The 15,714-nt window shown below is 42.6% G+C and overlaps 1 protein-coding gene across 1 annotated transcript; it reads right to left on the minus strand.

Moving 5' to 3' along the window:
* Positions 1–2,038: 2,038 nt before the first annotated feature.
* On the minus strand, positions 2,039–15,714 carry TPMT (thiopurine S-methyltransferase). The gene is made up of 9 exons (XM_004693306.2): positions 15,681–15,714; positions 14,034–14,215; positions 12,502–12,594; positions 8,987–9,119; positions 6,631–6,683; positions 6,062–6,136; positions 4,491–4,576; positions 3,141–3,185; positions 2,039–2,724 (listed from the first exon to the last, which is right to left on the minus strand). Exons 2-9 carry the CDS (start codon positions 14,171–14,173, stop codon positions 2,612–2,614), a joined length of 738 nt encoding a protein of 245 aa, XP_004693363.1. The 5' UTR covers positions 14,174–14,215; positions 15,681–15,714; the 3' UTR covers positions 2,039–2,611.

Genomic DNA, 15,714 nt, shown 5'->3' on the forward strand with positions numbered 1-15,714 from the left:
GCTGCGCCACCAGGGAGGACCCAGGAATAATTTTTTTTAATGGTCTTTTTCTCTTCTTTTCTCACCCACTGTCCCCAGGACTGTCACCATAGATTTAGGGCTTAAGTAGCTACTTCCTCAGTGCCAGCTGCCAGCATGTACCCCCAGTGTAGCTGAGACCACCTGGGTCAAATAAATTTTGAGCAAGAACAGTTGCCCCAAGTCCTGTTTGGACTATATCATGGACTGGTGAGTGCTGCCAGACAATTCTGTCCACCACACTGACCATAGGTGCCTTGATAGACAAAGTACATCATATCTGAACTTCACCATCATCTCATAATTGCCGGGAGGGAGAAGGCCAAGGACTTGTGTGCAACTGGAATGGACATCTCTGCACATGTCTGGCTAACCCAGCCCAGAACAAGCTGACTCAGCTCTCCGCCTCCCTGCCTCACTGACTTCCCTTTGTTTATTTTTTAAAAATTCATTTATTTATGCATATAAGAACTGGGGTACTGGGTGAGGTTCAGGGGTTGAGAGGATTCATCAGAGACATAGTGGGCAGCAAAATAGGTGGATCTACTGAAATAATACTGAGGGGAGCAGCGGGCGGGTCAGGAGAGGTCTGCTGTGCCATGTGAGTCAGCTCCAGGGTGGGGATGGATAGCTCCTTAGCTCTTCAATCCTTGCACCCCCAAACTTCCCTTTGCCGACTTCCCTTTATTTTTAAAAATTTATTTACACGTGAGGTTCAGGGGGGTGACAAGATTCACCAGAGACAGATTGGGGAGCAGAACAGGCAGACTGACTGAAATACACTGCTGAGGGATGCAACGGGCGTCAGGAAAGGTCTGCTGTGTCATGGGGTCCAGCTCCCTGGCTGGAGATGGGTAGCTCCATAGTGCTGCACTTCAACCCCTTGCACCCCAGTCTTCCCTTTAAATATCTCCTTCTAACTCCCTTTCAGGAGACAGGAGGCTAATCCTCCAGCACCAGGGCTTCCTCACGCATGCATCTCTCATAAGCCTTGTCTGATTCAACTACATCTGGTGTTCTCTGGGGAATTTTTTCCTGGATGCAGAGTCAGGACCTGGAACAATAACCTCATCACATGATACATTAGTGAGCATCCAGTCTTGGCCACTAGAATCTGAGATTTCTTGGAACAGGACTCTGACTTTCAACCTCGGTGAGTCTTCCCTGATCTGGTACTTTCAAGAATATTTATATTTGCTCAAGGTCTCTAATAACAGCAGGAAGATTAAATACATGTGCACTGCCATATAATAAAAAATAATGTAGCTGTTTGTTCAAACATCTTGTTTTCGGACCTCCCTGGTAGCCTAGGGTTTAAGTCTTGCTATCGCCTGAAGTCAATCCTCAGCCAGGGATTGAGCATTCTCCTGTCCCACCCCTGCTCCCCTCAGCAGTGTATTTCAGTCAATCTGCCTATTCTGCGCCCCACTCTGTCTCTGGTGAATCCTCTCATCCCCTGCACCTCTGGCCTGTTCCCTAGTTCTTACCCACATAGCGCAGCAGACCTCTCCTGTCTCGCCTTCAGTAGAGAATTTCAGTAGATCCACCTGTCCTGCGCCCCACTCTGTCTCTGGTGAATCCTCTAACAGAGTTCCTAAGTTGGGGTACCTGGGGAAGGGGTAGGAGGTCAACAAATCTCACCCCAGGGAAAATTTCTACCATGTTTTTCTGCTTATGAGCTATCTCTTGGAAGAGTATCCATAGCTTTTATTAAAGAGATCCATAAACTTCCCCTTTAATAAACCTTAATCCACACACAAAGAAGTGACTTGTGTTTTAGTAACATACCATCCTATTAGCATGAGCTAAACAATTGAAATTATTCAGGTTTTGGGTAGTGAGTAGAGAGGAATGGCTGTTTAAAATGCTATTATTAACTGAAAACCGGAAGATCTAAATTTACACCCTCAAGAACCTTTCTACATTCAGCCCTAAGTGCTTCCAGCTCCTAAGACCTGATCAATGAAACAAGAATCAATTAGTAGCAACAAAAATCTGCCAAACTCACATAAAAAACTTTTTTAAAATTTATTTTTGCAACTTGGGAAAAACATTTTTGATTTTACATAGGTTACTCTACTGATTTAATCTTTACACTTGTTTCTTGATTGTGTTCCATATATAATTTCACAAGGAGGCAAATGTTAAGAGGTCAGGATTTTAGAATAGGGTTTACCGTCAAAGCTAGTAGTTAATATAATTTCTTGGGCCACTTTCTTTTATCTTGAACATTGTCAAAGTGTTCGATATCTTCAATGGTTCTAAACGTCAATGTCTCCACATCTGTTATCTTTTTGGTTGTTATTATACACATTGCACTTCTTTTATTTTTTAATTATACAAGTAATACAAGGTGACTCTGAAGGATTCTTACAATCAGTAATAAATCAAACAGGTGTAATCTCCCATACCCCATCATCCTGTCATTTCCAAAGGTAGCTTTATCATTTCATACGTGATTTTTCTAAAAAGTTATGCACTTTTGAGCAAAGATCCGTGGTGAATACCTTTTTCCAAAAGACATTCATTATATTTTCATTCTTTAGCACATGTTAAATCACTCAAATACATGTTGCTCTTTCTTGCTTGTATCTCACTTTTCTGTAAGTAGGTATAACTTTTCAAATAAGTAATCAACCCCCCATTGTTTATATCTTTCTTCAAAAATATCAACCTTCTCCAGACAGCGAATATTGCACGTTGAGCCTGAAACAGGAAGGGTAATGGTTTAACTTTTGTGAAGAATACAGTCGAGGTTCTTCCAAAAATACATCAAATGATTTAAAAAACAGTATATAGAATATTTTTTCTCTTTTTAATGAAAATGGGGATGTGCTACTTATGGGCAAAATATCTAAATACTACATTAGTATTATCACCATAGCTCTTAAAAGTCAAACCAAATTTAGCCCTCTAGTAGAATTCAAATATCTTTAATATGAACATACCACTTAACTAAAAAGGCATATTTCAGCAATGGGTCTTTTTCTTTTTTTAAGGATAAAATAGTCTTTTATGAAATGGGTCCTGAATTTTAAACTTCACCTACTTCTAGAGGCTAACAGATTTTGCTAACAGCTCCTAATTGGGAAGTTGACTTGAAGTTACAGCACTTGTCTTACCAAACAATTTTTGAATTTCAGCCTCTGGAACATAAAATGGTGGACCTGAATGAGAGAGAAACACAGTCAAATATTCTTTCTAGAGATCAGATTCTAAATCTCTAAAGGGTATAAGTTCTCAGGGTCCACTCTGACTTTATTTCCAATGACCTGAGTATGCAACTATATTATCCAAACTGGGAGGAGACCTACTTTGTACATTCCCACTAACAAAGTGAGCTGACTTAGTGACCAGATGGCACAGTCGGAGGCCAGCCTCCAGTTCAGCTGAGAAGGCTGGGCCAGCCGATGGACTTGGTAACAATGAAAATGCATGGAGTTCATTCACAAAGTCCCCTGGAGTCTCCTTCAATCTCCACTGATTTCTGTTTTCATCTGATTATCCCAGACTTAGTTATAGACTAATCTCATCTCATCTTAACAACTGTTTAAGATCTCATGAATTGCAACAGATTGATAAAACAAACAAACACGTAAATGAGTATAAAACAAGGCATTTTTAAAAAGCCTCGATTGCAGGCCCTTCCTGGTAGCGCATCAGGGTAAAGCGCAGTAGTATGAAGCCATCTGCAGCCACTGTAGCACGAATTCGATCCCCCTGGCCAGGGAGTGACCCACATGGCGCAGCTGACCTCTCCTGTCTCACCCGCTGCTCCCCTCGGCAGTGTATTTCAGTGGATCTACCTGTTCTGCTCCCCCCTCTACTCTGCTGAATCTTCTTACCCCACCTCCACACCTCTGGCCTGTACCCCAGCTCTTGTATAAAAAAAAATATTTTCACAAGTGTAAAGTCTGTGAATTTGGTTTTTTTTTCTTCTGTTAAATAGAAGCTCACTTATGAAAAAGGTTGCGCTGTAATGTTCAAGCACATTAAAATGTGTCTAGAAGAAACATCACCGTTACAAATTCAAAGCAACTTATAAAAGAATGTAACAGATGAATCATAAAATACAGAAATTAAAAAACAGTGGAAGTTTAGCAATTTCCTTCACTCTGTCTCCCCACCCCCTACCCCTGGCTCTCCTGTTCCTGAATCCAGGAGATTTGCCCCCGTGAATCCAGGGCTTATGAGATTGCTCTTATATATGCAACATCCATTTTTCTCCCTCTTTTACAGTTTGAGCTGTGAATGGGAATGAAATAGGAGAAAACACATATCCAGTAAGAGAAGCAAAGAAATTCTAGTTTCCATTAGCAAAAATACCCCAAACAATCAAAAACAAACTTCTCATTATGTATCAAGGCAATGTAATGAGATAAATTACAAGAATCTAATATTTCCGACATCCAGAGTTAAAGCAATACATGAGACAACTAGGAAAAAAAAAAAACAAAAAACAAAACACTTACCTGCATGTTTGGTTGGATCATAAGAGACAACAGACAAGAGGTAGTGAGCCTCTTTTCCCATGAGGGACAGTATTATATCTGAGTAGCTAAAAAGAACACAAAAAAGGAGGGTTACATTTGTCTGCAAAGGTAAAGCCTGCAGGGCTCTCCCTGGTGGCCCAGGCGTTAAATCTCAGCACTATAAAGCTGTTGGCAACCATGCAGCACAAGGTCGATCCCCAGCCAGGGAGCTGACCCACGTGGCGCGGCAGACCTCTCCTGACCCGCCCACTGCTCCCCTCAGCAGTGTATTTCAGTCGTTCTGACTGTTTTTCTCCCAACTCTGTCTCTGGTGAGTCCTCTCACCTCCTACACTTCTGGCCTACACCCCAGTTCTTGTATGCATAAATCAATACATCTTTAAAAAAAACTATTTTAAAACAAAAATGTTATTTCATAGGTGTGTAGTCCAGCCTTTTTGGCAATATATTTAATGTGTATCCAAGGATGTGAATTAGAATCGGAAAGAATAGGTGGGTGTCATTTGACCCAGGATGGTCTCTTACATTTTAATTTTATTGTCTAATGAGAATAACCACCAAAAAAGGTCAATAGAGCTGTTCTATTCCAATAGCTCTCTAGGGTTAATGGGCATTTTCCATACATATTTTCCCCCCTAATTTCCTGAAGGACACTGAGACAGGCCAATATGGGACTCACAAATGTGGGCTTTGCAGCCAAACTCTGTGGTCATTTTTTTAAAGATTTATTTTATTTATTTGTGCATACAAGAGCCTGGGTACAGCCCAGAGATATGTGTGTTTGTGCATGAGTGAGAGAGAGAGAGAGAATTCACCAGAGACAGAGTGGGGAGCAGAACAGGCAGATTGACTAAAACACACTGCCGAGGGGAGCAGCAGGTTGAGACAGGAGAGGTCTGCTGCGCCATGTGTGTCAGCTCCCTGGCTGGGGGTCGAACTCATGCTGCAGTGACTGAAGATAGCTCCATAGTGCCGAGACTTAACCCCAAGCTCTGTGATTTTGGATTTCCAATCCATCACACCCTGGCTGCTTACCTTTGGATGAGACACTTCATCTCTTTGACCTTAACTTTCTCCTTTGTACAATGGGTGTAATGACTTTTTATACCTCCCAGGGGTGTTTTGTGGATTAAATGTGTTGATCCACATAATATATTTCTTTCTCCTTTTTTCACATACATCTTTCAAGCAATGCTTAGCACGTGGCAAGTGCCAGCAGGTATATCTGCTAGCATTTGTGGATGTGGTAATGGTGGAGTAAATAGAGATCTTACAATTTTGCAGAGAGATAAACTCAGACTTGGGGAAGTTTATGCTTTGATCAAGGCAACACAGTCAGCAGTGACAGAGTCTCCAGCTTCTTACCCAGATCCAAATTCTATACTTGTGTGACAAAGACGGCATTAGATTTAGACCTTCTAAGTACAAGAATAACAAGCTACTTCCAACTTGTAAAAGTTTAGCTTGTTTTCGGGAGTCCAGGAAAAGGACTATAGTCTAATAGAGAAAGTTGGAAACGTCAACATAAAGTAAAGAAACCAAATTACTAACCGTTGGTGATCACTTGGGTTGATGGCGACTAATGCTCCTCTATCCCAAATCCTGTCAAGCTGGCCAATATTTGCTCTACCAGAGACAAAAGAAGAAAAGGCAAAACCTTTTTATGTAAGGGCCATCAAACCTTTGTCAAGACAAAGCGTTTCCCAGGGTGCATGCTGGTCCTTCAGCTTGTAAACAAAAGGGGATTCATTTCTGCTCTTCCCTGGAGTCCACATGGACAGGTGGAGGTGACGTGGGACCAGCCCAGAGACCTCCCTGCACACTTAGAAATTCATTTCTGTTACCGAGCCAGGTCAGAAGTGGAAGACAGCGTCTAGCTCTCCTGCCTTTGCCCTACCTAAGGCCACCATCCTATTTCCCACAGCTTGGACTCTCTCCAAGACGACAGTATCAGTTACACAGACCTGTCGGCTGCAGCATCGAGACCCCAGTCAATGCTTTGTGGGTGCTATTGCCGATGGATGGGAGAGGTGTAAAGACCCTCACCCCCAGCCTAGTATTGCCCAGCCCCGCTTTCAAAATGCAAGGTTTTAAAAGTGCAGAATAGTATTCAGTCCTACCTGGGAAGATCAAACAGGCTGCAACAGTATAACCAAATGCTCCCTGAAGAACTCTGTAATGTTAAGTTGAGAAGAAAAAAGCTACTGCATTAGGAGCTTCAGGAACAGTCAAGGGGGAAAAGGTGAGGTGGGGGGAAGATAGAGCAAAGTTAAGGTGGTGGAGACAAGGCATGCTTAAGCACAAAGAACATAATTTCATGTACTCTTATCAGCACCTTATTTTTTTTTTAACCACTATGGGTCCTTTGGATCAACAGAGGAAAATCAGAGCCCTCCCTGGTGGCACAACGAGTTAAAGCACAGCACTGCAAGGCTAGCTGAAGCTGCTTCGACACGAGTTCGATACCTAGCCAGGGAGGTGACCCACATGGAATGGCAGACCTCTCCTGACCTGACCCACCCCGCTGCTCCCCTCAGCAGTGGACTTCATCAGTCCGCCTGTTCTGCTCCCCACTCTCTCTGGTGAATCTGTTCACTGTCCCTGCATCTCTGGCCTGTACCTCAGTTCTGAATGCATAAATAAATCTTAAAAAAAAAAGAGGAAAATCAAAGAGAGGGTAACCCTGAAGATCAGTACTGTTATCCATTTCAAAGCTTATTAAACATTAGCATGATTACTTCAGCAGAGAACTGCATTCTGACTTTGCTGAAGATAAACTCACAGGTCAACTGGTGACCAGGCAGGCTGATGGAGAAGAGGCAGAGGGTTGGAGGTTATTCAAGAGAAGTACAGTGAGCTGACACTCCTTTCTCCCTTGCATTCAATTACTCTTGGACACTCACTTCCTGAGCACATGGGACAGGCCTGTCCCTGGCTCCTGATAGTGGACGTGAACTGGACCCAGGGAGGAGTCAGGTGAAGCAGAGAGGTGTGGGGTCTGGGACTGGTGTGTACTCACTGGTCACGTGCCCCAGAACTGTGGGTACACTGAGGACCTGGAGGCACTTTCTGGGAGCATCGGGAAAGACCAAACAAAAAAGGGCACTGAACGCACCCTAGGGGGACAGCAGAGATGTAGTTTGGGGGTTACATGACAGGGACTCCGTCATGGCCAGGGACTATATGGATGATGTCTGCCTGTGAGGACAGGGGTGAAGGATAGGTCAGGACGTGAAACTGCTGGACTTTTCTGAAAAGAGCCACTGACAGAGGGGTGTAGAGAGTGGAGGGAGCGTCTCTGGAAACCTGCCTGGAAGCCCCATGAAAGGGTAGGCAGAAAAGCCAATGAATCCAGTGGCCTGGTCTGGGCACATGGGTTGAGAGGAGAGTCACTGGGGAGATTTAAAGCCACCCTGAGAGTTCTAGGTAGATGGCCAGGGGTGAGCCTCAGTGTTCTCTCGAATAACCTTCAACCCTCTGCCCCCTCTCCGTCAGCCTGCCTGGTCACCAGTTGACCTGTGAATTTATCTTCCAAAATTTTGGCTCACCATTGGAAATTTTAAAAGATCCACAAATAAGGGCCTCCCTGGTGGCACAGGTGTTAAAAGTCTCGTGGCTATCAAGCTATTGCCAGCCACTGCATCATGAGTTTGATCCCAAGTGAGGGAGGTGACCCACATGGCACAGCAGACCTCTCCTGTCTCACCCACTGGTCCCCTTAGCGTGGATTTCAGCAAGTCCACCTGTTCTGCTCCCCACTCTGTCTCTGGTAAATCCTCTCACCAACCCCCTAAAGCCCCACCCACTTCCCACACACATATCTCTGGCCTATACTCCAGTTCTTCTATGCAAAAATAAATTTTAAAAAATTAAAAGTAAAATAAAACCTGGCCATGCCACGTTCCCTCTTACAGCCCTACAAGACAGCAGGCTGCAGCAGCTGAGAACATGGATTTGACTCTTGCCTATTCAGCCCTACCTCTCACTGCGCTTCAGAAAGCACCTTCAGGCTGGGTCACGTAATTCACCTGGCTGTCCCCTTAATACCCTGTGTCACTACACGCAGATCTGTGCATGACAAATTGCATTTGCTAAATCTCTTCTCTCCTGAGCTGGGAGATTCTCTAGGGTGGGAATTGTTTTTATATCTTCCATGCCTTGTGCAGGGTAGGGCACAAGACAGCTTCTCAGAAATGCCTTTTGAAAACAGAAATCAAGCAAACCAAAAACAGGAGGGCTGACAGGCTATGACCTCAGCTTTTATATACATTTATCCCTCACCAGCCAGCCAGCCAGCCAGTTAGCATGGATTTTCAAGGCCTCGCTCCTAACGTGTCTGTAATATCTGTTATGTGAATCTGGTGATATCAGACTTGCAGCTCATCTCAAGCTTGTGCAGTATCCTCACTTGCTCATACTGAGAAAAATTGGCATTGCGGAGGTATGGAAATGACTATTTACCAAAACACAACAAACCTTGAATAGCTTGGCTCCAGGAATTTCCACGACTGGCTCTTCTGAGTAAGAAAGATTCTGCTCTGTAAAAAATTCCTGTATTGCAAGTTCACTGATTTCCACACCAACGACACTGTGTCCTCGATCTGCAAACCTGCATAAAATCACATATTTACACTTAAAATCTTACTTCAAATATAGTACAGAGAGTCTTCAATAAACCCTCATTTTCCTTAATTTTAGGAGAGCTAGTGGAATCAGGTTTAAGGGATTTCATAAAACATGTATGAAGTAAATCTGCGGCCCTCCCTGATGGCGCAAGGGGTTAGAAACAGCCCTGCAAGCTGGCCGCAGCCACTTAAGTGCGAGTTCAAACCCTGGCCCTGGAGGTGACTCACATGGCGTGGCAGACCTCTCCTGATCTGCCCTCTGCTCCCCTCAGCTCTGCTCCCCTCAGCAGTGTACTTCGTTGATCTGCCTGTTCCATCCCCGCTCTGTCTCTGGTGAATCTTCTCACTGCCCCTAAACCTCAGGCCTGTACCCCAGTTCTGTATGTATAAATAAATAAACTTAAAAAAATAGTATTTTTTAGAAGTTCATCTGTATTTTCTCTCTGTGTAAATGGAATTCAGGAAAGCTGATTTATGTGACTTTAGGAAAATTTTAAAATTTAGAAAATTGTAACTTAAGATACTGATTTACTACAAATGGGTTTGATTAGAAGAATTTCCAATTGAAATGCCTGTCATAGATTAGAAATGATTTGGACTTTCTCTGAATTGGTTCTGTCCATTTAAAACTTGCTGTGATGACCGACACCTTTATGTCTGTGTTGTCAATTACAAAAGCCACAAACCACATTGGCTGTTGAGGTCTTGAGACACAGCAAATGTGATTTAGTTCGGATTTGGTTAGCAGATGTAGCTCACAGCTACTGTATTAGAGAACACAGCTCTAAAATATTAGCATCAGTTCTATAATAATCACTTCTATTATTTCCATTTTACTGACATTAAACACCACCCAGCAATTCTTTTATTATCATATGCAAATAACTAGCCTTTTCCTGGTAAGCTTTATAATTATAGAATTTACTGGCCTTCTTGGATTCCAGAGGAAAAAGTACTAGAGGCACCATAGTGACTTGAAGTGAAATTAAATAAACACACTAGTCAGTTCTGCTACTATGCACCGCATGGCTTCGTAAAAATCATGCAAGAAAAAAAATCACAAAGCTTGTGGGAAAAATGGGATGATATCCACATTAAAACCTTTTATCGCATCACAAATCAAAAAGACAGGAACTTTAGAATGGGTGGCACAGTCTTTACCAGTTATGAAATATCAAAATACTGCCATGTGAGGTGTTAGAATCTTAGAATAGAAAAGCTTAGGATGGAAGGTCTCACAAGACACCAGAGGTGGGCTAGGGTTGATCAATGAATCTTGGACTAAACCTGGCTAAGGTTCCAGAAATCTAAGGTAGGGTCAGAAAAGATTATTAACTGGATGTGTGGGAGCAGAGAGGATTACTGGTCTAAGAACATCAACCCAATCTGGCCCCAAGGGCATTCTTTCCACAATAATTCCATCAAAGAACACCCCTGGCCCTGACAAAATGCAGCTCTTGTCTTTTAACATTGCCTGCCTGTGTCTACACAGGTGTCTCTAGTTCCTTATTGTCCTTTCGCCAAAAAACCTGTTGTGTGTTGATGAGTGGGGGTGTCTATTGAATACTTTCTCAGAGAGACCCAAGAATCCCGTGCACTGAACCCCATAGGGACATTGGAAGGGTGACAGCAGGGACGTCACTGTTAAGGGGTGGGATTCAAATGGAAAGTTCTGGCACCAGCTGTGTGGATGGGAGAGGCTGGCAGCAAACAGGGTGAACTGAGGTATGTGAATCAGGGCTGAGGTGTGTGCTTTGTGTTCTGTCTACTCAGACACGGCTTGGTTGACCTGACAGAGTTCAGCTTTTGACACAAGCAGATGAGATCCCATGTCAGCAAATGTGAAATTCATGCTCAAATGGCCCTGTGACGAGTTAATGAGCAATCACATTTCAACACCAGATGTACAGCAAAGCCGACTGGACCTCTCACCTGAATGAGGCCATTCAATGTGTCAGAACATCAACTGTGCATAGTTTTAAAATGAAACACCAGTAAATTGTCTTTTATATTGCCTAGGGAAGTTTGTAAATTGACATATGGGGAATAATTTGAAACTTCTCTCTGCATTTTTTGAAGTTATGAAATATAAGCAGAAAAGTTGTCCATATTATATGGATTTTTTATTCCACTCTGTTGTGTTATCATTACTAAATTTAAAAACAAAGGCCCTCTTCCTTGTCCAGCTAGTAAATTTGGGAGGCTTGAATGGATAAAGGGAATGAATGGGACTGGCATGGACCTGGGCATTAGCTGATCCAAACAACTGATGATCCTTTATACTAATCAGATAACCCATCAACACGTACCCAAGATGAGCCACCCTAACCCGAGAGTGATGCCTGGAGTATAAATAGAGCCTCCAGACCCTCACCTTCTGAAAAGCAGGTGCCTCCTCTCTTGGCAGTGTATTTCAATGCACTGCGTATTTCTGTGGGCAGTGTATTTCAATAAATCCACCTACTCTGTTGTCCCTGTGCCTGTGGCACTCTCAATTCTCCCCCAGAGCACACTCACTGTACAGAAAGCCAAGCATTGAAAAAAAAAAAAAAACACAGAAAATCAACTAGTCTACTATAGACAACACAGTCTGGGTTACATTAAAATGTTGTTGTTAAAAAAAAAATAAAAACCAAAGAAAATGTCTTAAACATTTAACCTCAATGCTTTGGGGCTCAGAGTTTATCTATTTATATGTGGTATCTCTGGAGAGTTCAATATGCAGATTAATTATAGAAATGAAAAAATCCTTAGCTAGGATAATTTACATGCAATTACAGCTTACTTTTGGTATTTTTATTACAAATGACTTTTGGACCCAAAATATCCAACAATCACATTTAACTGGCTGTTTTCATCTTACCACTTTCTAGTTTATCTCAAAATCTCCACGAGATTGTTACTGCTTGTGATGTGGCAAGAAGACAATCTGTCTTGAGAAATAACATATTTTCTTTGTAGGTAGTTTTCAGAGTAACTGTCTCTTCTGGTCCAGTGAATTGGGTAAGGTTTAGGTTTAATAATACAGTTTAAAGGGCCCTTCCTGGTGGTACAAGGGGTTAAGTCTCAGCACTATGAAGCTACCGGCAGCAACTGCAGCATGAGTTAGAGTCCCAGCCAGGGAAGTGACCCACATGGCACAGACCTCTCCTGTCTCACCCACTGCTCCCCTCAGCAGTGTATTTCAGTAGCTCTGCCTGTTTTGCTCCCCACTCTGTTTCCGGTGAGTCATCTCATCCCCCGCACCTCTGGCCTGTACCCCAGTTCTTCTATGCATAAATAAATAAAATCTTAAAACTAAATAAATAAATATTCATCCAAAGAATTTATCATCAAGAAAGTATGTTAATACTTATCTGCTCATACCATTTCATCTCAACTGCTTTTCCACAAAGAGGAAAAAATACCCTCAGTCCCTTCTTGCCGTCAAGAAAAGTATCCAAATGCTTCTTTAATAGCCTGGGGAAGAAAAAAAAATGTTGGTTTTAATTAGTCCACTGCACTTTAGGTTGCTTAGTACTTTATGTCACTTAATATTGGAACAACTTTAGGAATTTGAGAACTTTATTATAATCTCCAGCTTGCATATGAAGACAAAGGAAAGTTAAGTAACTGGCTCAGAGAAGTGGTGAGAGGTTACTTTGACCCTACTTTAAGGGGCTTTCTTAAAGAGTAAGTAAAACCAAAAAATTAGATTTATTTTTCCCTTGGTTGCTACGTTTTGAAAATTCTTTGCTAATTTCTTAAGTATTCTGTGTGTGCACATGCACAAGCGTGTCACACACATTTGCAACGTAGGGAAGCTTCTGAACCCACTGCATTATTCAACATTCATTTGGTGATCTTTCTAGATGAGAACTCAGGTCTCACAAGAGACTCTGAAAAGTTCTTTAAAAAAAAGGTTTATTGTGCATACAGAACTGGGGTACAGGCCAGAGGTGCAGGGGTGGTGAGAGAATCACCAGAGACAGAGTGGGGAGCAGAGCAGGCAGATCGATGAAGTACACTGCTGAGGGGAGCAGCGGGCGGGTCAGGAGAGGTCTGCTGCGCCATATGGGTCAGCTCCCTGGCCAGGGGATCGAACTCAGGCCATAATGAGATTTAACCCCTGGGCCACAGGGAGGCCCTTCTAAGGCCATCTCCCTGACAGGGATAACCCACATAAGGGCTCCAGGGTGATGGCCAACTCCCACCCAGTGTGCAAATTCAGTAATGTTAATAATGTCCCCTGGAGAGTAAGGGTGGCTGCTGGAAGTAGGATCATGTGTCACGATCACACTGGTTAGCACAGGCCCTGATTAACTGTTGCTTCCATCAAACCTACTACCTCTAATCCACTGCTCAGTACCCGGGCTCATTTACAAATTCTCTCCGTTTCTCTCCTGTTCTCTCCTGTCCTCCAATAGACAACACTTCAAGGTCTGAACACATGCAAAGCCAAGTCAGAACAATATCCCTTTCTCTATGGAGAAGTGACACATCACCATTTGTGGGCCCTCCCTGGTGGCCAAAGCCACTGCAGCATGAATTCCATCCCCGCCTGCCCCGGAGGAGACCACATGGCGTGGCAGACCTCTCCTGACCCGCCCGCTGCTCCCCTCAGCAGTGTACTTCGTCGATCTGCCTGTTCTGCTCCCCACTCTGTCTCTGGTGAATCCTCTCACCGCCCTGCACCTCTGGCCTGTACCCCAGTTCTGTATGTATGTATAAATAAATAAATAAAAGACACATCACCATTTATTCTGCATGGGAAGAAATGACACAGCCTGCTAAATTGTTATCTGCCACAGATGCAATCTGATTCCAGAGATGCCAGCATGTGAGAAACTGAAAACATACTTCTGAAAATCAGTCAGATAATGAAAGCGCATATCTGTTATAAACCAAACATTTCTTACTGATTTCCTTGTTCTTGATGAAATGCAATATTGCGGTTCACCCACTTTTCCTGCCATTCTTCCAGAGTTAGTACTCGTTGTTTCTGTACCTCATTGTCAGAGTATTCTTGAAAATCAAGCACAGTTTTTGCACCCTCCATAGTTTCAGGGCAACTTTGCCTACAAGGAGATCTCTTCAATACCTAAATCGAAAACATTTACAACGTTGTCATTAGAGGCATTGCAACTGCATTGATGAAGGAAATGAAGACCTTGTATCCTTAGCTGTATGGTTAATAAAATATATTTCAGATGCCATGTATTACATTATATGTACTATAATGAAGGATGTAAAAATAACTGCAAACCCATCTAAAAGTATGAGTGAAATGCTATCCTTTCAATGTCCACTTTGCAACATTAAGGACACTATAACACAACAATAATTCTAACATTCTCTTTGAATCATTAGTGAAACTAATTTATTTTGGAGTATTCCAAATTGCTATTATTGGTGGGTCAAATTAAATGATTTGTATGTGAGAATAGCAAACATCATATAGACACAGTCATATCAGTTAAAGCTCCCTTCAGAACTAAATTTGGGCTTATGCTTAGGATTTAAGAAGACACCTCTCTCAAAATTAGGAATATAAATTCCCTTCTCATTTGTTAAGAAATGTTTTTTGCAAGATTTTATGTTGGGTACAGAAAAGCAAGAGATTTGCAGTTTTCCCATCGACAATTTTCATCCTGAAAACCTGCATAAACCAATTCTACCTGAAACAAAAGGGAAGCATAATTTTGTCCAGAGGCTGGGTAACCTGGAATTGCGCAACTCTATACTTCCTACACAGACTTGAAATAAATCAACATTGCTAATTAATCACTTTTAGCTGCCTGTTCTGCTCCCCACTCTGACTGCAGTGAATCCTCTCACCACCCATACCTCTGGCCTACACCCCAGTTCTTCTACACAAATAGAAAATTAAAAAATAAATATGATGTAACATTTAAACAAAAAATAATCACTTCTTAGCTCTTCTACTATCTTCTCAACATGTACTTAACTAGTCTACGGCCTTTTATTGGAGAAATAAAGTTTCGAAAGCAAGATAAAAATGCAAATCATAAGAACCAGTTAAAGCAAAGTTCATAAAAATTCCTACACAGACACAGAAATAGCAGAGATGCTAGTTTACTCCCCCAAACCCATCCTGGGTGGGTTCCCAAACCACGATTGCAAAAAAATTTTTTTGGTTAATTTTAAAATTTTTGTTACACTGAAGAAAAACTTCCCTAAAACGCACCACTTTAAGTATGTCACGGTGGATCTTTACACATACATACCTTTATGCAACCAGAAGACAGTAAGAGATATTTACAGCACCCCGTCTTCCCAACCCTACACCATCCCTTCAGCCTCATTCACTATTCCGGCAAGGCCTTCCCTTTTCCTAAAAATCACTAACACACAGCACTGCTTTAGAGTCATTCGCTGCCTCGCCACATTACTCCCAGTTCCAGTTCCATTCCTTGAGCCCAGTTTCAGAGTGCAGATCGCTGGACTTTTCAGGCTTAAGACACCCCATTCCAGAACCCTATTACAGGCTCACACCTGAGTGCCCTTGCTCACCCGCACCCCTCTCTGAGCATGAGCGAGCCTACCTAGTGATCTGCAGAACGCACGCCGCAGAACCCC

The sequence above is a fragment of the Condylura cristata genome, unplaced genomic scaffold (assembly GCF_000260355.1).
Source record: "Condylura cristata isolate star-nosed mole 26May11 unplaced genomic scaffold, ConCri1.0 scaffold00037, whole genome shotgun sequence".
NCBI lineage: Eukaryota > Metazoa > Chordata > Mammalia > Eulipotyphla > Talpidae > Condylura > Condylura cristata.

Excerpts from the sequence above, each read along its gene's own strand:
- TPMT (XM_004693306.2), bottom strand. The coding sequence starts at position 14,173 with ATGGAGGGTGCAAAAACTGTGCTTGATTTTCAAGAATACTCTGACAAT. Across the intron at positions 3,186-4,490 it reads TGATCCAACCAAACATGCAG|GTCCACCATTTTATGTTCCA; the intron begins GTAAGTGTTTTG and ends TCTCTCATTCAG. Across the intron at positions 2,725-3,140 it reads TGAAATTCAAAAATTGTTTG|GCTCAACGTGCAATATTCGC; the intron begins GTAAGACAAGTG and ends TTCCTGTTTCAG.